The 22,807-nt window shown below is 53.9% G+C and overlaps 1 protein-coding gene across 8 annotated transcripts in view; it reads left to right on the forward strand.

Moving 5' to 3' along the window:
* SRC (SRC proto-oncogene, non-receptor tyrosine kinase) overlaps positions 1–22,807 on the forward strand; it is a 55,114-nt gene that overhangs the window by 24,232 nt on the left and 8,075 nt on the right. For 3 of the 8 annotated variants that reach the window (XM_059892712.1, XM_005214804.5, XM_059892713.1), the window contains 8 exons: positions 8,422–8,589; positions 10,000–10,278; positions 11,919–12,018; positions 12,964–12,981; positions 18,457–18,489; positions 19,345–19,443; positions 19,615–19,718; positions 21,558–21,707. In XM_059892712.1, coding sequence (XP_059748695.1) covers positions 10,011–10,278; positions 11,919–12,018; positions 12,964–12,981; positions 18,457–18,489; positions 19,345–19,443; positions 19,615–19,718; positions 21,558–21,707 — 772 coding nt within the window. In that variant the 5' untranslated portion in view covers positions 8,422–8,589; positions 10,000–10,010. Of the gene's footprint in view, positions 1–8,421; positions 8,590–9,999; positions 10,279–11,918; positions 12,019–12,963; positions 12,982–18,456; positions 18,490–19,344; positions 19,444–19,614; positions 19,719–21,557; positions 21,708–22,807 lie in introns of those variants that run through there. The other 5 variants (XM_005214806.5, XM_005214805.5, XM_010811510.4 and 2 more) reach the window with 4 other exon arrangements.

Below are 22,807 nucleotides of genomic sequence, written 5' to 3' on the forward strand. Positions count from 1 at the left end.
TTTTTAATTTTGATGAAGTCCAGTTTTATCTGTGTTTTTCTTTGGTTGCTTGTGTCATGTCTAAGAAACCATCATGATCCAAGGTGTTGAAACTTATGCCTGTATTTTCTTATAAGATTTTTTAAAGTTTTACCCTGTACATTTAGATTTGTGATGCATTTTGAGTTAATTTTTGTGTAGGGTTTTGAGGAAGGTGCTCAGCCTGAATGTATCCAGTTGTTCCACAGTCTTAATTGAAAAAAGTCTTCTTTCTCCATTGAATTATATTGGCAGCCTTGTCAAAAATCAATTGACCATAAATGTGAGTGCTTATTTCTGGACTCTTAATTCGCTCCCATTGATTTCTAAATCTGTCCTCATACCAATACCAGACTGTCTTAATTACCAGCGCTTTGCAGCAAGTTTTGAAACTGAGATGTGTGGGCCGTCAACTTTGTTTTTCTTTTTCAAGATTGTTTTGGTTTTTCTGGGTCCCTTGACCGTCCGCATGATTTTAGGATCAGTTTGTCTGTTTTTGCAAAGAAGCTAGCTAGGATTTTTTTTTTTTTAAGGGTTGTGTTGACCCTATAGACTAGTTTGAGGACTATTACCATCTTAATAAATTGATGCTTTTGAACTGTGGTGTTGGAGAAGACTCTTGAGAGTCCCTTGGACTGCAAGGGGATCCAACCAGTCCATTCTAAAGGAGGTCAGTCCTGGGTGTTCTTTGGAAGGAATGATGCTAAAGCTGAAACTCCAGTACTTTGGCCACTTCATGCAAAGAGTTGACTCATTGGAAAAGACTCTGATGCTGGGAGGGTTGGGGGCAGGAGGAGAAGGGGATGACAGAGAATGAGATGGCTGGATGGCATCACCGACTCGATGGACGTGAGTTTGAGTGAACTCTGGGAGTTGGTGATGGACAGGGAGGCCTGGCTGCGATTCATGGGGTCACAAAGAGTCAGACACGACTGAGCGACTGAACTGAACTGAACTGAACTGAACCATCTTAAAATGCATAGTCTTCTGATCCACAAATGTGGGCTCTCATCCTGTTTATTTAGTTAATTTCTTGCAACAATTTTTGTGTTTTTCAGAGTATAAGTTGTGCACTTCTTTTGTTAATTTTATTTCTAAGTCTTCTTTTGATATTATAATTTATTTTCTTAATTTAATTTTTGGATTTTTTATTGTGCTAGTGTATACATTTTAATTTTATACATTAATTGTGTACTTTGCAACTTGCTGAACTTGTTTATTTAGTTCTCCTAATCTTTTTAGCGTACTTAGGAATTTTTATATACAAAATTCTGACGTCTATGAATAGTTTTACTTTCTTGTCCATCTGGATGCCATTTTTGTGTAGTTTAAATATGATTGATCTGGAACTTATAGGCATGTTGAGTGAGATCGAGCTCCAATATTGTTTCCTGAAGGAAGATCGTTGGTTCCAACTCCGTCTTAAAAATAGCCTACCTTTTTCTCACTGTTATAAAATGCCACCTTCGTAATATATTAAATTCCCATGTGTTTGGGGACAATTTTTGGCCCCTCTGTTCTGCTCCATTAATTTGTCTCTTTTTGTAGTGATATCACACAGTTTTCCGTATGTAATTTGTCAGTAAGTTGTACTCTCTGGTTGGGCTATTTGCTCTTAGCTACTCTTCTTTTTATGATTTCCTGGCTATTCTTATACCTTTACTCATAAACTTGAAAACTGACCTGCCTAATTAGAGAAAAAATCCTGCTGGGATTTTCATTGAGATCACATTCAGTGTTTAGATTGACTTAGGAAGAACTGATATTTTTGTCATGCTAAGCTTTCTTTCATTTTATCTCCTCATTGCTGTTGATGTGTAGCTACATTATTGACTTTGGGATATTTACATTTAATTTCCTTCTGTTTTACTCAGTTTACTTTTTCTTCAATAGTTTTATCGCAGATTCTCTTGGATTTCTCAGATATACATTGATAACATCTGCACATGATGAAACTCGTCTTCTGTCTTCCAATTCTCTTTATCCCTTCCATTTCTTTTTCTTAGCTCATTGCACTGGCAAGCATTGTAGAGCAAAGTTAACTCGTAGACATGCTTGTCTTTTCTGGACTCTTTCCCTATGAAGTGGCTTCTGTAAGCCTTGGCTCCAATCAGTTCTACCAGATACTCTGTCCAGGGTCATGCACAGGGCTTGGCACATACTAGGAATTTTGGAAGCTGTTGCTTAATTAAAAGAGTTGTTAGAAAAGAGAGCAAGGATATGAAAAGAAATCTTCCATAGTAATGATAATAATAGCAAGTATTTAGGAAGCACTTCCTGTGTTCCAGGCACTGTATGAGTATTACCTCATGATTTCCTCTCAAGCTTAATCATGTAGGTGCAATTATAGATTCCCATTTTTGATGAGGAGTAAACTGAGGCCCCCTGGAGGCTGTGCGACTAGAAAGTGGTAAATTGGCTTCTGAATCTGGTGTTCTGGATCCAGGCCTTCCGTAAAGCTTCTTCTTCCCTGGAGGATCCGGAGATATGGATGGTGATGTTAGAGGTTGACCTCTGACCCAAGTTGCCTCTGTGTTAAGGAGGTGGAGATGGTCGAGTGGTGGGAGCGCCTGGGGTAGTCAGAGCATCAGCGGGGCCCCAGAGGTACCTTCTGACTGCACTTCCCTGAACCTGAGCATCTCAACTCAGCTGCACTTGGCTTGCTGTGTGGCCTCAGGCAAAGTTCCGGCTTCTCTGAACTTTGAGCCCATCTGTAAAGAGGGTGTAGTTATAGTCCCCCACTTCACTGTGCTGCGGGGACAATTGATATGGACTGCAAGCAAAGTTCTCAGTTCTGTGCTCGGCTTTCAGGTCCCTGCCATCTACTCTTGCTTCATCTTGCTATTTGTCCTCGGGTCACTTGTATCGGTAATAACAGCAAACGACAGTGAGTGCTGTTTATCAAGCACTTATTCTCTGCCTGGCACATGGACTCTCTCCTTAATTCTCAGATATTAAGTTTATTACTACCCCCATTTTATTTTATTTTTTAAAAAGTATTTATGTCCAGACTCGCCATGCTGCCCTGGTGGCTCAGATGGTAAAGAATCTGCCTGCAATGTAAGAGACCTGGGTTCGATCCCTGGGTTGGGAAGATTCCCCTGGAGAAGGAAACGGCTACCCACTCCAGTATTCTGGCCTGGAGAATTCCATGGACAGATCCTTGGTGGGCTACAGTTCATGGGGTTGCAGAGAGTCGGACATGACTGAGCGACTTATTGAGCACTTATTCTCTGCCTGGCACATGGACTCTCTCACTTAATTTCAGATGTTAAGTTTATTACTACCCCCATTTTATTTTTTAAAAGATATTCACCTATTTATTTTTTTTTTGCTGTGTTGGGTCTCTAGTTGTGGCGTGTGGGCTCAGTCCTTGTGGCGTGTGCGCTTAGTTGCCCCGTGATGTGTGGGATTTTAGTTCCTGGACCAGGGATCGAACCCACGTCCCCTGCATTGGAAGGTGGATTCTTAAGCACGGGAGCACCAGGGAAGTCCTACCCCCCTTTTAAAGATGAGGAAACTGAGAGGTGAAGTGACTTGCCGGAGAAGATTTAGCTAATAGATAGTGGGGCTGACTCCATTGGGATTTGAATCCAGGTCTGACTGGAGTCCTCACTCTATTCCTAAGCTCCCGGCCTTCCTTCCACCCTTAGAGAAGGTGGAGGTGACATTCTTCAGTCAGGAAGGAAGAAGTGGGTATGTCCTGACTGAATTACAGTCTATTTTGGACTCTTATGGATGTTGTGTCTGCGTACGAGGCAGAGGGGCACAGTTTACGCAAAGGCCAGGAGGTGAGAGTGTGTGGTGCCCTCCTGTAGGGGGCTGGGGGGCGGAGCCGCAGCCCCACTTCAAGGGGCCGCGTGGACTCGGGTGAAGGGTTTAGGCCTCATCCAGAGAGGATGATGGGAAGCGCTTATATGTTTCTTTAAGACTCATTGAAAAAAAATGATGAGAGTAATTTCTAAATGTCATGTCTGACTCTTTGCGACCCCATGGACTGTAGCCCGCCAGGCTCCTCTGCCCATGGGATGCACCAGGCAAGACTACTGGAGTGGGTTGCCATTCCCTTCTCCACGGGATCTTCCCAATCCAGGGATCGAACCCAGGTCTCCTGCATTGCAGGCAGATTCTTTACTATCTGAGCCACCGGTGAAGCCCATGTTGGTATTTAATTGTCTGAAAATGTCTGTTTTACTTTTATTCTTTTTGTTGTTTAGTTGCTAAGTCGTGTGCAGCTCTTCTGCAGCCCCATGGACTGTAGCCCGCCAGGCTTCTCTGCCCTTGGGGATGCTCCAGGCAAGAATACTGGAGTGGGTTGCCATTCCCTTCTCCCGGAGATCTTCCCAACCCAGGGATTGTGCCCAGGTCTCCCGCATTGCAGGGAGATTCTTTACTGACTGAGCCACCAGGGAAGCCCAAGTGATACAACACTTAACATAAAGAAGGGATTTTCCTTTCCCTTTTTCACACCTTTGGATGAAATATTGTGAAGAACTTGGACTTCTTCCAAAACTTTCTCTAAACCTCTATAGCACGTGTGTGTGTATCCGCACATACACACTCACACGTGAATTTACAGAAATAATTGGAGTTGCTGTGTACTACATGCCAGGCACCCCACTACGCCCTTGCCTGCATTGTGTCTTTAATCCTTCCACCAACCCTCGGACCTAGGTAGCACTATTGTCCCCATTTTCCAGATGAGGAAACTGAGGCCCCTGATGGCCCAGAGGACCTTCTACAGTGCTGTCTTCCTCTTCTCACTTAATAGTGTGTATCATGAGCATCTTCCCAGGCCACACGGAGCACTCTTTCTGTTTATTTAGCTGCACAGCTGTGCACTCGGTGAATGGACCATCCCTTATTTATCCGGTCCCCATCTGATAAACACTTAGGTCGTTTCCAGTTTTCCGTGGACAGTTTTGAACAAAAGCCCCATTTGTTTGTGTGGATTACAGAGATGCCGCTGGCTTTTGGAGGAGGGGTCTCCACTGCTGACCCAGGTCAGGATGACAAGGGCCTGGCCTCGAGGGAGTAGAGACAGGGTGAGGGGAAGGATGTGTATGAGGAAGATTGGAAGGAAGGATGCGTGAACCAGCCCTGAGACGGAAACGTGGAGTGCGGGGCAGTCTTAGAGGAGGATGCTAAGTCAGTTTGGGGCCCACTGAGCATGAAGCCCTGGGGACACTGATGGGGAAGTGCTGTAGGGCAGGGGTCCCCAACCTCCCGGATCTAATACCTGATGATCTGAGATGGAGATAATGTAATAATATTAGAAATAAAGTGCACAGTAAGTGTAACGGGCTTGAATCATCCCCAAACCATCTTCAACCCCCCACTGTGGTCCATGGAAAAGTTGTCTTCCACGAAACTGTTCCCTGGTGCCCAATAGGTTGGGCACCACTGCTGTAGGGCATCCTGGGGCCTGTCACGGTATTGACAGCACAGGTCCTCTGTCCTGAGCCTGTGGTCAGGAGCAGGTCCCCAGAGGAAAGGGACCGCCTTCCTCTGGGAGCCTCACACATCCCCAGTATGGAGCTCTCCCCACTTCCTCTTGAACCCCAGGGGGGATCTATCTCTGCTTGGGAGTGAGCAAGTGGCGGAAGAGATGTGTGGAGCTAGCCCTTCTCAAATGGGCAGCTCATGGTGACTTAGTGTTTGGGCCCTGAGACAGAGTCCTGTTTCAAGAAAGGAGACCACAGTCTGGAAGGATGGTCGGTCCCAAGGTGACACACCCTAGCAGGGACTGGATCCCTCCCTAAATGTGCTGTCCTTCTAGCACACTCTGCTGTGTCAGAGCTTGAAATCTTGGGTCTTTCCTGGTGGTCCAGTGGCTAAGACTTCACGCTCCCAATGCAGGGGACCTGGGTTCTATCCCTAGTCAGGGAACTAGATCCCACGTGCCACAACTCAGAGCCACGATGCAGCCAAGTAAATAAATAAATATATTTTTAAAAAATTTGAAATCTTGGTCTTTCTAGAGGAACGGGGCTAGGCTGCCTTATCCAGTCATGCCCCATCTGCCATGGGCATCTATCTGGCTGTTTGTGTGAAGGAGAGGTCCAGAAGGCAGGAGGTGGACCCCATGAGCAACCCCTGATTCCTACCTGCTCAATGTGGTTTCATGTCCCCATTTCTTTTCATTCTCACCCTCGCTGTGTGACCTCAGGCAGGTGCCTCAACCTTTCTGTGCTTCTGCTTCCACATCAATAATATAGAGACACTATTAATGTCTACCTCCCAGATTATCATGGGGATTTGATGAGTCAATATTTGCAAAGTGCTTAGAGCAGGGCCCAGTACAAGGTCCAGGTTCCAGGAGACTTTGAATATCTCAGATACATGGTCTTGACCGTGTGGCATTGCAGGAACAAAGCAGGATGCAAAGTGCTTAGTCTTTGCATTTAGTCTTTTGTCTCTTCCACAAATATTTCAGAATACCTAGTGGGGATAAGGAAATGGATCTGACCTGGTCCTGCCTGGAGGGAGCTTGGAGTCAAGCACACTAGTGGGGTCCCTGGATTCGGTCTTATGTTTATATGACACTGGAAGGAAGTCCACCGCCATGCCCAGGGGCTGGCATGTTGCCAGCATCTTCTGTGTACTTCCTCATGGATCCTCCCAGTGGCCCTATGACCTGGTACTTACTGGTATTATCCTCAGTTGGCAGAGGAGGAAACTGAGGCACGAGGTCCTACACTGGGCTTGTAGGGCTGGAACTCACACAGATGGTCTTCTCCAGTGTTCTTGCCCTTGACCTCAACCCGCCCACCTCTCTCCAAACACATGGTACTTGTATAATCATTGTGTAACAAAAACCCAAACCCCACCAAACCAACAAACATTGCAGTCAGAGGCCCCAGGCCACCTTAGTCTTGAAGGCCCCTTATGCTTTTTCTGAATGCCTCAGTGGGGAGTGGTCCTCTTGGTCAGTGTAAGAACTTAGAGGCCAGGAGCTTTTTTCCTTGCTCCTTCCCAAGAGGGCACATGCATCCTCTTGGTGCTGGAAGGGCCTCCGAGGTGCAGCCCTGGCTGTCCCTCGCCCTCCATGGCACGTCAAAGGACTCTTTTTCTTGTCCTTGATTACTTCTAGTGACAGCAGGCTCATTCTTTATCATTTAGTTCCTTGTAAAGAAAATTTGGGCTTTTAGAAAGTTCTTCATTAAAATTAAAAAAAAACTTTTATATTTTTATTTCCTCTCAAAGTCCTGCAAACAAGTCCACTGTTAGACCATGCACCCCCTGAGACAGGACCTGGCCAGTCCATCTCTGTGTCCCCCTATGGTGACTGGCAGAGGGCTTACTGCACAGTTGGTGCTGTGAATACTGTTCCGGGGGAGCAGGTGAGTGGGAGGTATGGTGGTTGGGGCTCAGCTTCCATCAAGCCTGGGGCTGTGGGCTACTGGGTCAGTAGGTCCCACAGGACGGCAACCATATGAGCGCTGCTGGGCATCATGACCTCAAGGGATTGAGTTGCCATAGAAATCAGCTTTCCCAGGCCCATCAGCATGTTGCTCCCCTGGTGATCTTTTGAACAGGTCTCCCCAGGGCCTTCCCAGCCCCACATTCTCTGAGCTGGTTGGCCCCCAGGGAGCATGCAGGCCACACCCCTATTGTGTAGATAGGCAGCCTGAGTCCCAGAGGGTTAGAGGCACTGGCTAAGGTTCACCTAGGGAGGGGCATCGCATAGCTGGGCTTAGTGCTTAGGGCAAACAGTCTTCCCCGAGGCCCCAGCCAGTCATGGGGACTTTTCCCCATTCATGGGTTCCCAGAGGAATTCTGGACTGATTCCAGGACCTGCAGCATCCCCGAGGGAGTAATTGGAACTCACGTCGCCAGTGTGTCCAGAATGACAGTGTCAGTAATAGCTGGTGTGGCAGGGTGATTACTGTGTTCCCAGCACTCTGCCTTGCCTTCAGTTGTCACAGTCATTTCCTGATGAAGAAATGGGGTACATAGAGAAGTTAAGTCATTTGCCTGAGGTCACAGAGCCAGTTAGGGGCAGAGCTGGGATCCAAGAGAAGGGAGTCTGGCTTCGGAGCCCACCATGCTATACCTGGCCTCACTCTCTCTCTTGCTTTGAGAGGAATGAAGGATCTTTCGGGTCTGGGAGCACTTAGCACTGGGCCTGCCAGAGTCAGAGCCAGATAAATCATGACCCAAGGGTCAGCGCCTTGGCAATATCTCTTTCTAAAATCGTTATTTATTTGGCTGTGCTGGTTCTTAGTTGTGGCACAGAGGATCTGAACCTGGGGTCAGATCCCTGAGCAGGGATCGAACCCAAGCACCCTGCACTGGGAGCACAGAGTCTTAGCCACTGACCACCAGGGAAGTTCCTGATTTCTCTTTCTAATCATATCCCCTCAATAGTCCTGAGAAGTCTGCTTTATCCCTACTTTGCAGATGAGGACACTGAGGCCCAGAGAGGGGAAGTGACTTGCCTAGGGTCACACAGCAGGCAGAGGTGGAGCAGGGCCTCTAGTCCACGACCCCTGACTCCACACTTGGTGTTCGTGCTCTGACCTCAGGCTGCTTCCCAGGTCCTCTGGGATAGCCCCTGCTTTCCACCAGGTGAGGTGGTGACCCATCGGGGCTGCCAAGATGAGGGAGCTGCGAGGGGTGGCCATAGTGGGTGGGGAGACCCTGGCCAGGCTTGGTGGGAGTCAGCACCTGTAGATGGGGACGTAGGGAGCAAAAGGGGGTGGTGGGGTGATGGTCATCACTGGGGAGTTTGCAACTTGAGTTTCTTTGTGTTTCCTGATCTCTAGCCCACCCAGATTCCTGCTTAGACATCTCCTAACTCTTCAATAGTCACACATTCACTCATTCATTCAGCACCTACTATGTGCCACTTCTAGGTACTAGGAGTGCAGCAATGTGTCTAGATGGACAAAAGCCCATAGGAATAATCATATAATCACACACGTGCACGCGTGCACACACACACACACACACACACACACACACACACACACACTGGGTCACGTGACCCCACAGACTGTAGCCCGTCAGGCTCCTCTGTCCATGGAATTCTCTAGGCAAGAATACTAGAGTGGGTAGCCATTCTCTTCTCCAGGGATCTTCCCAACCCAAGGACATAACCTGGGTCTCCTGCATTTTAGGCAGACTCTTGACTGTCTGAGCCACCAGGGAAGCCTCATGTTATCAAGAAGAGGCACAAAAGGAAGGGAACTTAAACCAGTGAAAGTAGTTTGGGAGCACATCCAAAGGAGGTGAATTTTTTTTTCCTTAAGAGCATTATTGAAGTATAATTGACATGCAGTAAACTGCACATGTTTAAGGGGTGCAGTCTGATAGATTTTGACACATGGATGCACACATGAAACCATCCACATAGTCAAGATAATCCATCACCCCAAACGTTTCCCTCCCACTCCCCACGTGCTGCCTTTGGGCTGAGAACTGAAAGACACATGAGTTACTCTGCTGAAATAGTCAAGGAAAAGCATTCAGGTGGAAGGAAGAGCATGTGCAAAGGCCCTGGGGCTGGAATGAGCTATCAGCCATCTCTCCTTCTTCCAGCTGCCTGCTATACCCCTGCCCTGGTTGCAACTTTTAGCACCTCGTTCCTTGGTGTAGGACAGTTTCAGCCAACCATGTATTCACTCAACAAACCCTCAGCCCTCTCCTGGGTGCCTGGAACACACACATGCCTCAGATGCTGTCCCTGTCCAGGAGGGACGGACACGGTGTCTCAGGAGAAGGGGGCGGGGTGCAGTTAGGGCTTCTGATTATGAGGCATTTCTTCTGTGCTTGACCTTATACCAAGGAAGCCCTTTATGCGTGCCATCACAATTCCCATTTTGTAGATGGAGTAACTAAGGTTCTGAAAGGTAACTTACCCAAAGATATCTCTTTGGGCCTCAGTTTTCCCATCTGTAGAATGAGTGGAAGTGCGGGCTAAGGGGCCCAGGTAGCCCTGTCTGCTCCCAGAGTCCTTCACCTCAGGGTCCTCTCTAGTCTCCAGGACCATGGGCAGCAACAAGAGCAAGCCCAAGGATGCCAGCCAGCGGCGCCGCAGCCTGGAGTCTGCTGAGAACACCCACGGAGGCGGCGGCGGCGGCGGCGGCGGTGGGGGTGCCTTCCCCTCCTCACAGACCCCCAGCAAGCCAGCCTCCTCTGATGGCCACCGCGGCCCCAACACGGCCTTCGCCCCTGCAGCCGCTGAGCCCAAGCTGTTCGGAGGCTTCAACTCCTCGGACACAGTCACCTCCCCGCAGAGGGCGGGGCCCCTGTCTGGTCAGTGTGCCTGGGAGTGTGAATGCCGGGTGGCGGTGTGCCCCGGAGGGCAGCGATGCCCGCTTTCTGGGCTGCTGTTTCTTTCTCTTAATGATGGGGAGGAGTCTAGGGGTTACTTGGTCTTAGGGCCTATTGGGAGTTTTTTGGAGGCTTTATAAACTGGAAAATGTGGTGCACACGCCATTGCCTTTAGGGCTGAATTCTGGTGCACAGTATAAAGGGCCCTAGAGATAAAGGGCTGCAGGTGGAAACTGAGGCCCAGAGAGCCGGGGGCTTCTTGGGGAGGCCCGAGGACCAGGTCTGAGGCTTTCCTTTTCGCTCTGGTTAGCCTTGAGATGGATCAGGACTGGAGGCGGTGAGTGGCCAAGGGGACGGGGCAGGTTTTAGGAGAGAGCGAGCTCGGGTCTTCAGAGGCCAGAAGCTACGAGATGCGCCCCTGCGCCCTCTGCTGGTATTGAGGGGGTACAGCAGCCCCGGGCGAGTGAGGCTTAGTAAGAGATGTAGATGTGGTTCTGGAGAGGTAAGACCCTCACACAAACACGGGCATTTCTACCGGGACACCTTCAGACGGACACACACACACAGTCGGCAGCTCATTCAGAGACACCCATATAGGACACGTGCACATGTTAGGCTGAAGATTCCATCGTGGACACAGAGACAGAGGGACGCAGGAATGGGCACCCTCCAGGCACAGCCACACACCCAACGCAGATGCACACAAATACAAATGCACATACGCAGAAACGCCTTCTACTCCCAGATGGAGACAGACACGTGCAGTCACAGCCCTTCAGAAGTGCACACATGCTCAGCTAGAACCCACGGACTCGCAGATGCACAAACGTGCAGTGAGAACACAGACGTGCACCCAAGTGGGACAGATGGACCCACAAACACAGCCATTCATTTGTTCAAGAGACAGTCGTGGCGCCCCGCCTGTGTGCCAGGTCTCTTCTGGTGTCAGGAACACAAGCAGTGTGTAAAACAGACAAAACCCTCCTGGGGAAGAGAGGTGAAGAGCGAGTTGTGCGAACTGTGCCGTGTGTTTGTGGGTGGTAACTGCTCTGCAAGAACACGGAGGACAGGGAGGGACGCTGGGGGATGTGTGGATGGAGGTTGTAACTTAAGATGGGCACAGAGAGGGCTTCAGGAGGGACAGTCACCCGCAGCCAGGATCGTCCCTGATGGCCCGAAGCACCCAGAGTCACACAGAGAGTCACAGAACCACCTCCCCAGGGGGCAGTTTCCCTTCATTCACTGCTTCATTCACCTCATGGTTGTTTCTTGAGCACCTGCTATGCGCCAGACTCTAGGAACAAAACAAAGATGCCTGTTACTGGGGACTTCGGGTTCTGGGGGGAAGACAGATACCAAACAGAAGCCGACACCGAGCATCACCCGCTGGGCTCGTCACCTGAACCCGCTCAGACGCACGTGAGAGACCCACGTGCCTCCTCCGTGCCCTCACGGCTGTGCCAGACACATAGACACAGGGGCCATGCGTAGAAGCCTGCCGTCTGTAAATGAAAGCAGGCCTCCGGGCTGGCAGTGGGGGACCCACCCCCACCCCCAGGGTGCAGGGCTCTCCTCCGCCAGCCAGGGCCTTGGCCGTTCTGACACGCCCGTCTTCTGAGCAGGCGGAGTGACCACCTTCGTGGCCCTCTATGACTATGAGTCGCGGACAGAGACTGACCTGTCTTTCAAGAAAGGGGAGCGGCTTCAGATTGTCAACAACACGTGAGTGCCCCCTGGGGACCCTGATCCGAGCCACTTCTGAGCATCCCAGAGCCAGCTTGATGGGCAGTGGGTGGGGCTGGACGTCAAGGCAGCCGAGGTCCAGGGAACCCATCCTGGGCATCCTGGGGCCTGTGGGGGTGATGAGGCAGGCATCCTGATGAGGTGGGTGGGGCTTTGAGAGGGCTCCAGGGACAGGGATCTGGGTTTGGTAACTGGTCCACAGAGCGTGGTGCTCCAGATCCCAGCACCCACAGAGGGGTGTGTGGTCAGCACAGGACTGGGCCCGGGACCTGGGGCTACAAACAGCAGGGCCTTTGTACTTGAAGGCTGTGCCCCCAGAGGTGCTGGAGCGCCTGGGGCAGCCCAGAAAATGAGTCTTCAGCTGTAGAGGGAGGCCCCTACATTGGCAGGGTTGGGGGACCCATATTAGGGACCCAGCGTGAGAGAGGTCAGGATAGGGCATGGGGAGGATGGGGGCATAGGATGTGGAAGGCAGGGCACCCTAGGGTGGCATCCATGCCCCCCTCCAGGACTCCAGCCTTGGCATGGGGCATCCTAGGGCCAAGCTGATGAATGGGGGGGCTGGGGCCCCTGTGAGTGATGAACTGATGAGGGGGGTGGGGCTTCAGCCAGGGGATGGGGTCCTTCGCCTCCTTCCTCCTCCTCTCCTTTCCCCGCCCAGAGTGCAGTGGGGAGTGGGGTGCAGCACCTGTCATGGGGGTTGGGGAGTACAGGCTTTGGATGCCGTGCCCTGGGGTGATCACAGTAGGGGCGGAGCTGGCAACAGAGGGCGGGGCACAGTTCCACACCAGCTGCCTTCCTGCCCTTGGACGGCCTGCTCTCCCCTCTCTGCCACCTCCCATCCTGCCCCACTCCTGGCCCGTGCTTGCTCCCTCCAGCTCTCTCTCAGCTTCTCCCTCTCTGCTTCTCTCTTGCTGGCCCTAGGAGGAAGGTGGATGTCAGGTGTGTACGCGCTCCCAGGGCGGCGGGCTGGGTGGGGGTGCTTCACTGGTGGGGGTGGGGCTGCATGCGCTTCCGCCTGCACCCCCTTGGCTGCACCCCCTCCGGCTTCCCCAGCTTCCGTCCTCACACCCTAGAGTTGGACCAGGCTGCACCCCCAGGCTGAGAATGGGGAGGGTCCTCTCATCACCCCTGTCACTCCCCGTCACACCTCTTCCCCATCCACCTCCTGCTCGCTCAGCTCCCCCCGAGTGCCAGCTGCATGCAGGGCCAGCGCTGGGCCCAGGGAGGCCTGGGTGGAGAAGGCCACGTCCTCCTGGGGCCAGAGTATAGCGGGACTGGCCCTAGTCCGGGCCCCGTGGCCGGTGGAGGGCGGGGCTGGGGTCAGCTTGGTCTTTAGGGGGCCGCGCTGTGTGCCCACCTCTGGTGGTGACCAGGGGCTGGGAGACTCAAGCAGGACCTCAAAGGAAGCACAGTGAAGCAGAGGTGCTGGAGTGGGGTGGTAGATGCCAGCACCCCTCACAGAAGGGCAGCTCCTGGGAGGGTGCAGTGCTGGAGGGGTTTACATGCCTTCAGGGCTATGGAAGGGCGAGAAGGTTCTAGAGGGTAGAGTGGGATTGATCCTGGAGCATCCCTGAAGGCCTGGCTAAGGAGGTTGGACATCCCCACCGTCTCCAGTCATTTCTTGCTTGTTCGTGCCTGCCTGCTGTTATGCATGTTGTTCCCTCTGCGTGAAAGGCCCCTTCTCCCATTGGTCTGGCAAACTCCTACTCATCCCTCAAGATCCAGCTCAGAAGTGCCTTCCTTGTGAGGCAAAGGGGGAAAGAGGGGTAGGCATTTTTACCCACGTCTTTTACTCTGCTGCCGTTCCGCCTGCCAGGGCTGTAGTGATGGGGGCGGGGCCATCGCCATATTGATTCCTCATATGGAAGGAGGAAACTGAGGCTCAGAGATGTAAAGGCCCTTGCCCAAGGTCACAGCCACCAAGTAGCAAAGCCAGGATTGGAACTTGGGCAGCAGCTCTCTGTCTTCTTTAAGCTGTTCTCCCAAGGGGAGGGGCCTTTCCCAGCTCCCCCAAACCCCTGCTGTCTGAGTCCCAATGCCACTCTAGTTCTCTCCTGGTTCCAGCTGTTTCCATCTGCCCACCCCCAAACTGGAAACTTGTTGAGGGCCGCTCTTGTGCCTGCCACATTTTGGGGCCCCCCACCCCATGTTCCTCACCCCACTGGGGGTACCCAGGTGGTACTGGAGCACCATTTCTTGTGCCCTGCTTGTGGGCCTGTGCTCACGCTGACCGCTTCAGTTGCGTTGTTTTATTTAAAAGGCACCATAGCCCTGGGAAGTGGAAATGTTTGTTGGCTCCATTTTACAGATGAGGAAACTGAGGCCCAGAGGGGTGAAATGACTTTCTCAAGGTCACACAGCTAGTAGTGGCAGAGCTGGGCGGCGGGGAGGTAGGCATGACCCTGAGCCCTTGGAGGAGGGGCTCTGTGCAGGTGCAGAGGAGCTGGGAGGAGGGAGGGGCCCGAGCTGGGCGGGATGGTGCCTCAGGCTGGAGGAGACTTTGAAGTGCTGGGGAGATCTCAACTGGCAACGATGGGAAGGGCTTCTTAGGGAACTCACAGCTTGAGCAAAGGTGTGGCCAGAGGAAAGTTCTGGAAACTTTGATCCTGCCTCTTTCACTCGTCCTTTGCCAGCCCCTTCCTTTCCTTCTTCCTGCCTTCCAGGATGGGCTGCCAGGAGGGCCGGAAGTGATGGAGATCTGTCCATGGGAAGCCCATGGGGGGCAGTGAGGTGCCCCGATTAGAAAGTGGGGGTGGATCGGGAGCCCTTCCTCATATCACAGCACTCAGCTGCTCCTCTGCCTCAGAAGTCGGGTGATGATGGAGTTGGTGGGGAGCTGGCATTAGAGGAAGAGGAGGGGTAACAGGATCGGGGATGGGACAGGGAAGCATCCCTGTCCTGCTTCCCTTAGTGGAAGATAGGCTACCCACGCGTGAGGTTTCATACCTCACCCTGGGAACACCCCGCATGTCCTTGTACCGTTATTGCTTAAGCTCCATTATTGTGAGCCCCCTGCACCCACCCCACACCCTGCAGGAGTGAGGGACTTTCTGAGTCTAGCCTGTGGCTGGGCTGGGAGTCGGGGAGGGAGAGCTTGAAGCTGAGCCTGTTGGGGCTGGGCCAGGGCTGGCTGGGTTGGAGTCCTCACAGTAGCTGCCTGGAGACCCTGCTCCTTGGATCTCCATGCCACGTGGTCCTGGACCTAGAGCTCTGGCTGCTGTGTGGCCTTGGGTCGGAGGAAGCCCATCTGAGGGGTGACCACCCTAAGCCCCTGTCCTGGTTCTCTAGGAGCCAGAGCCCCTCGGGTCTGACTTTGGGGTGCTTCCCAAACTGCCGTTTCCTCCCACCCCGATTATTCCAGCAGCTTCTCCAGCGGGCACTGACCTCTGCCCCCTTGCCCTGGGCTCTTCGGTTCCACTCCCCACCATGGGGCGAGGGACCTCTTCCTGCCCTCCTCGCACGATCTGCCTCGGCCTCACCCTGCTCTCTCCCCGAGGACCAAGCAGGGGTCCAGGCCTCAAGGCTCGGAAACTTGACTGTCTGAGCTGTGCCCAGCTGCCCTGGCTCGCCTGCAAGCTCCAAATCGCTTCTCTGGTCAGTCCCAACAGCCCACATGAGTTAAATAGAACAATGCAAGCTGTCCTAATTCCCCAGGTTCCAAAGCTGCCACCCTCCCAGTCCACATGCCTGCCTGAATTAGCCACAAGGATTAGGCTCTAAAAAGAGGATCCTGAGGCTCAGAGAGGTGAGGTCAGTAGCCTGAAGTCACACAGCTAGTGACAGCACTTGGGGTGTAAAATCGTAGTTCGGGGACTCCTGGTCCAGTACTTTCTTCTCTGGCCGTGTGAGGGAAGGTGAGGGGTCAGGCAGGGAATGTGTGATTCCCTTCCTTCCCTTCTTCCTCCCTATCTGATGGGACCCAGGCCCCAGGAAAGGTGTGAGATGCAGTAAGTGTGCTCAACATGTTAGGTTAACACCACTGTCACTTCTGAGCTCAGATCAGAGTCCCCACCAGACCGGGCTGATCTGGGAAGCTATGGGGCCCCTCATTGTGAGGGCAGTCCCTGGCCCTCGGCAGAGCCAGCTCACAGCCGTCTGAGGCAGGTTTGAACCTTCCAGACCGTTGGCAGCGGAAGGTGGGGCTTGATATTTCCATTTCACAGGTGGGCACACTGAGGCTCAGATGATCATCACAGATGATCAAGCCACTTCTTGGCTTGATGCTGACTGATTTACACGCTTTGCCTGCAAGGGAGATTTTATGACTATTACCTCCTTTTTATAGAGGTGCTGAGAGGGTAAGGAACTTGCCCAAAGTCACACAGCAAATCCTTATTGGAGACTAACTGAGCTGCGTGCTGGTTTTTAAAGCCGTGTTGAGAGTGGGGAGGGGTACCATAGAGTTGCAGATTTCATTCTTTTTCTTTTTTTAGCCAAACCAAGATACTATCAGCTCATGCACATTGAGCACCTACTGTGTGCCAGGCATAGTGCTGCAATTTTACATCCTCGGAGGGAGGCATGAGTATCCCCATCCTGCAGATGAGGAAACCGAGGTAGGGCCAAGGTCATGCCTGCAATGCTGAGCTGGGCTGGCGCCAGGATGCTTGGACTCTGGCGCTCAGGCTCTTTGAAACCTCTCGAGCTGGGTCCAGGCTGAAGCTGGACCGTGGATCCTTAGTGAGCTTTCCGCACGCCTCCATCCCTGTCCTTGTGAAATAAAACCCCCAAATTGGACTGTGAGCCCAGACTCATACATGGGCTGGTGTCGGGGAGCTGGAGGCTCAGCTGGGCCAGTCTGGGTAATGTCAGCAGGGCTGAACCCCCGCTTCAGGGGCTTCTGGGGCCGTGCTTGGCCAGCCTCTGGGCACATGCTGCTGCCAGCCTTCCATTGTGAGTAGGTGGCTGGGGCCTCTCCCAAGGCCAGCCAGCTTGCAAACTCTGCTTTGTCAATCTGCCGCATTTCGTAGTCTCTGACCTAGACCTTGGCTCAGTCCCCTGCCCCCAGCCCTGCTGCCTCCTCCTCCATCTTCCCCTGGTTTCCCTGAGGGTCTCTGAGTCTGAGGGGCCTGGGGAGGGCACAGGGGTCCAGGGGGCCGGCCAAGACTGGCTGTGGGCACACAGGGGCCCAGGTTCTCACCCTTGCTCTGCTGTGGATTCGCTGTGTGTCTTTGGGCAAATCATCGCCCTTCTCTGTGCCTTAGTTTTCCCCTTGCTGAAGTGAAGGCTTTGGGCTGGAAGATCTCCGCTAGCTTTGGGGAAGTTTCTACCCATTCTGTGCCTCATTTTCACCAACTCTACGAAGAAAGTGCTGGGTTATTCCATCCTGGGTGTTGTGTGTCCTTGGGCTGGCCCCCTAGACATCTCTGAGCCACCTTTTCTTCATCTAGGGGCTGAGGCCTGCCTTTTTTGCAGGGCAGTCTTGAGAGTCAAATAGGACAGACAGTGAGGGGCCCCCCCATCCACTGTGGGTACACACAGAGAGGTAGATGGAGGTCCGGGGCACCTCCAGGCTTCTTTCCTTGAGGTGGGCATCACCACCTTACTCTGGGGCCCCCCGTCTCCTGCCAAGACTCCCATGTGAGCCTGTGCCCCCACCTGAGTGTGCATGCGTGCAATGATTGTATAGCTGAGTCAGCCCCACAGCGCCAATCTCACTCCATCCAGATGGGATTCATACTCTCTGGTCGAGCCTGGGCTCACCTGGCTGACTTTGGGATGCTCACCTATACTCATCTGTTCTCGGAGAGCTCGCCCAGCCCCACTCTCTCCTGGCCTCAACTTCTCCATCTTCAAAATGGGCTGAAGAGCATAGGTGGGGCAGCTCAGAAGAACCTGGAGCCAGGGATCCAGGTTCAAGTCCAGACTGTGGCTGTGGGCAAGGGCCTTTTTCTCTTTGGATCCCGATCATGGGCAGCAGGGGACACATCCATTGGCTGTGTGTCTTCTCAGGGTTGTGATGAGGTCAAAGGCAGCCTTGAGGTGAGAAGCTCAGCAAGGTATCCAGCTCTACAGCTCCCTGTAGGGAAGGATTCCTCCTCATCTGGGAGTTAGGAACCTGGGCCTGGCTGTGTGGCCTTGAGCAGAGGCCCTTGCGTCTCTAGCCTCAGTCTTCCCATCTGTACAGTGGGAATTGGAGGGGGCTGGGCCCTATTTCCCAGGCAGCCCTTCCCATCAGCCTCCCCTCCCTTCCCATCAATCCTCTCCCTGCCTCCATTGATTGCTTTGGATGCGAGGCTCCTGTGGCTGCCGCCTTGTCCCCCCTCCCCTGTCCCCAGCACCGCCTGGCACTCTGCTCTCTCCCTCGCTCTTTCTGCCTCTCTCTCTCTCTCACCACCCCCATCTCTGCCTCTTCTTTCCTGTTGGGCTCTCGCTTTCTCCTCCCTCCTCTGTGTCTCTGGACCCCCGCTCCAGCCAGACCTGGTTCACATTCAGATGGCTGCAAAGGTACTTCTGCCCCTTCCCTGCTCCCCACCAGACCCAGGGGACCCACCCTGCTGGGGGCTTCTCCTGCCCCATCACCCTGTCCCCATCACACTCCCTGCCTCATGGGGAAATCAGTGTAGAAGGGCCCTGGGCACTGGGGCTCTGCCACTTCAGCTCCCTCTGACATGACTCACTGTGTGACTTTGGGCAAGTCCCAGCCCCCTCTGGCCTCAGTTTCCCCATAGCTGGGTAGGCTGCAGGAGGAGGCCTGTAGTTTTCAGTCATGGAGCCTGGTGGGCGTGACCTGTGATTTGTGACAAAGGCAAGCATTGCTCCAGCTGCAGTGGCAGCTCTGCAGAGAGCGCCTGGATTGTCACCAAGCCCCAAAAGGACCATCCTTTGCCTCCACTCAGGTCTCGCCACTTCCCAGGCTTGGGCTTCAAAATCTCAGGGCTTGGGGAGGTTTTGAAGGTCTGATTCGCCATCCATCTCAGGCAGGAAGCTTCTCCTGTTACAACTTGTTTGCTCCCCAGAGACAGGGAGCTCCCTCCCTAAATCCCAAGGCAGGTGCTTGGCATCTTGAGATGGCTTGGGGTATCTGCAGGGCAGCCGATCACTTCCTGTCTCAGGACTCTGCCCCTGTGAGTTCAGGCCTCATCGTCTGAGTCAGCTTTGGCCAGGAGGTTTCTGGGATAGGGAGGGGAGGAGTCCCAGGCCAGCTCAGCTTGGCAAGGGGTGAGTGGCCTGATCTCCGTGTTCCCTGCACCTCACTCAGCCTCGCGAGCCCCCAGCATAGCACCTCTGAAGACCACACGCCCCGGGGCCCATTGCTGATGGTTTCCTTCTCCTTTGCTCCCTCCCTCTCCCCCTGCTCAGAGAGGGAGACTGGTGGCTGGCCCACTCGCTCAGCACAGGACAGACGGGCTACATCCCCAGCAACTACGTGGCACCCTCTGACTCCATCCAGGCTGAAGAGTGAGTATTGACTCTGGCCTCCTGCTTGCTCACCATCATTGCTACTGGTTCAGAGCTTCTCTCCTGGGCTAGAGTGGAGGGGCTGGCTGCCCCAGCCACATCCCAGGAAGAGGCATGGTGGGTGGGCAGAATCCTGGACCACCAGCACCATCCCCCTCCCTCCCGCCCCAGGTGGTACTTTGGCAAGATCACCAGACGGGAGTCAGAGCGGTTACTGCTCAATGCAGAGAACCCAAGAGGGACCTTCCTAGTGCGAGAAAGCGAGACCACGAAAGGTATGAGTGCTTCTACTGGGAACTGAACCTTTTGTGGGTTATTTGAGCTGGGTATTGAGGAATGAATAGGAGTTTGGTATATGGAGTGGGATGGGAAGAATCCTCCAGCTGGAGAAAAAGCCAGGATCAACGGCAGGGAGGTACATTTGAAGAGCACTGAATTATCTGGGGTGAGCAAAAGATGCCGCAAAAGGTGCAACAAAAGAGGCCAGTCTCTCTGGCCTCAGGTTGCTCAGATAAGGAATGGACACACATTATCAGGAGGCCTGAGGGTCAAAAAGCCAAAGGCTGTTCCCAAGGAGGGTGCTGATGCAATGGCCCTCTCTCTTCCCTCTCCCCAGGGGCCTCAGGGGCTGGACTGGGTACTGGGACCTGGCTTTGCCCTTCTCCCAGTAGTCTTGGCCTCTGTTTCTCTCCTGTCCTTCCCCTCTGCCAGAGAATGATCACCCCCTTTCTCTCTAGCCCCTCTGCAAGTGGGTTGCAGACTCCATCACCATGGCGACGAAGCTCCTGCTCCTGTGGGCCTGGGGCTCAGTGGGAGATGGGAAAGCAGAGTGTCCATGTCACGTGTGTGCATTTATGAGCAGTCATGTGGCTGTGCCTGCCATGTGGGTCCAGGCGTGTGTGTGTGTGCACCTGGGGTGGTGTTGTCTGTGTAATGCTGTGTGGGAGTGAATTGTTGTGGGTTTGTCCTTGTGCCTGGGGGCCTGGAGAGCGTGAGCCTGTGTGAGCATATGGCCACCGGACACAGGCATGTTTGTGGTGTGTGCACACGTGGTCAGGGCTTGGCTTTAGATTTAGTGCTGTGGCTTCTATAGCACATGGCCTGGGCCATCTGCAGAAAGTCATGGTTGTCCAGTGCAGGCTTTAGAGACCCAGCCACAGGTTCTGTGTGTGTCTGAATTGCTGGGTGGGTGACCCGAAGCTAGCTGCCTCTCTGAGCCTCATTTTCCCTTTTTGACACTGGATATTGTAAACCCCACCTGAGGATTGTCCAGAGGTTGTGGGGGCTGAGGGGCCTGGGCTTCTAGAATGATGCCTGTATGCTGTTTACTTAGAAGCGCTTTCTCTGGCCACTGAAGCCTTCTCCCCCACCTCTGGCGCTCAGCCTTTTTCCCTGATGCCACCCCAGGCATCTCTTGGGCTCAGGTTAACAGGCCTGTTGGGCAGAAGGAAACTTTTCAAGCCCAAAGCTTTTCTAGGCTCCAGGGCAACAGGGAGGGGCCACCCGGACTGGCCCAGCTGAGCCTTGGCGCCCTTCAGGCCACGCCCAGTATGTGGTCTCCTGCCCAGGGCAGCCCGGCCTTAGCCAACCACCGGCTCCTGCCTAAGCCTGGAGTCTTCAGGGAGGGGCGGGGCCTGGACACCACTACAGTGGGCAGACCCAGAGAGGAGAGGCAGTTAGGCCAGGGACACACAGCTACCTGGGGCTATTCCTATGAGGCTCCCCACAAACATTTACTGAGCGCCTATTGTGTACCCGGCCTTCTTATATGTGGTCTCACTGAATCTGCCCAGCTGCCTGGGGAGTAGCCTGCTTGTGCAGAGGAGGAAACTAAGGCCCAGAGAGGGCAAGTCACTTGCTTAGGTCACAGAGCTGGGATGCACATCTGGGCTTCACAGGTCAAAGGTGCATGGAAAGATTCCTGAGTCACGTGCCCTTTGTCACTTGATTCTGCCCCATTGGCCGCCCAGGCGCCAGGTGCTCAGAGACAGGCTGGACCAGACCTGGCTCCGTCTGTGCCTGCCTTCTGTCCCGTGTTGGGTAGGTGTGCTCAGCGCCGCGGCCATGGGCGAGCGGGCGTGGTGGTCACAGCCCCTCTCCGGCCTGTCCTGCAGGCGCCTACTGCCTCTCGGTGTCTGACTTCGACAACGCCAAGGGCCTCAACGTGAAGCACTACAAAATCCGCAAGCTGGACAGCGGAGGCTTCTACATCACCTCCCGCACCCAGTTCAACAGCCTGCAGCAGCTGGTGGCCTACTACTCCAGTGAGTGCCGGCCGGCCTCCGGGCTGCCAGCTGGGCGCAGGGGAGGGAAGGGCCCGGGAGCGGCTGGGAGGTGGGGGTCTCCATCCATACTGCAGACCCTGAGCTGGGGGCTTTGGAGCCAACCAGGTCCAGGACTCCTGTCACCCTGAGGATGAAAGCTCCTGTTCCCCTCCTGCTTCTTCCTTTCCCCTTTTCGCCCTCCTCCCACTCCCCTCCTCCTGTGCCCCTTTTCCCACTCCCCTCCTCCCATGCCCTCCTCCCTGGTTTCCCTCTGCCTTCCCCACCCCCTCCCACCCCTCCGTCCTCCTCCTCCGAAGCTGCCTGATGAGGAGGGGGCTGTCTGGAGAAGTGAGCCGGGAAGGAGGGGGGCATAGACCGGTGTCATTTGTCCCTGCAGCCTTAGGACCGGTTAGAACCGGTTACCAGGAGACGAGGGGGCGTCTAGATTGATCGCAGCAGAGAGGGGGAGAGCGAGTGGCAGGCGGGGAGCTCACAGGCGCAGGTTGTGGGCGCGGGTTAGGCCATGTGTGCAAGGCTGTGGCCAGTCCGTCTGGATGTCCGGGCTGCCTGGGTGGACTCCAGTGGTGTCCTGGCCTGTGTGCTCCCATGGGACAGTCCTGTGGGGACCTGGGTGTCTGGCATGTGGCCACAGCCTTCACGTGTGGCCTTTCCTGAGAGCGCCAGCCCCTTCTCCTCTGTCAGCTGAGCCTCCTGACTCCTCAAGGATCTGCCGCTGTCCACCTCCATCCCTTTGGCCACCGCTGTATTTATTCTGAACCCGGTTCCCCCAGATCAAAACCCTCCAGGGGTTGGTTACCTTGGAATTTTAGGAGAAAGACCCCCATGTGGCGTCAGGTTTTGGGTGGTCTAAACCCAACTGGCCTCCATGCCTTACGTGGGGCCCTCCTTCCCCTACTCACTCCTTGGCAGCCCTCCCCACCCACCTCGACCTCCGTTCAGCTCCTCCAACCCACTGGCTTGTTCCTGCCTCAGGGCCTTTGCACATGGATGAGGCAGTGTGCCCTCTACCCAGAGGGCTGTTCCCTAGTTGACCACTCACCCTCCTGCAAATACAAGCCCAGGTGCCACCTCTTCCAGGA

The sequence above is a fragment of the Bos taurus genome, chromosome 13 (genome assembly GCF_002263795.3).
Source record: "Bos taurus isolate L1 Dominette 01449 registration number 42190680 breed Hereford chromosome 13, ARS-UCD2.0, whole genome shotgun sequence".
Classification (NCBI taxonomy): Eukaryota; Metazoa; Chordata; class Mammalia; order Artiodactyla; family Bovidae; genus Bos; species Bos taurus.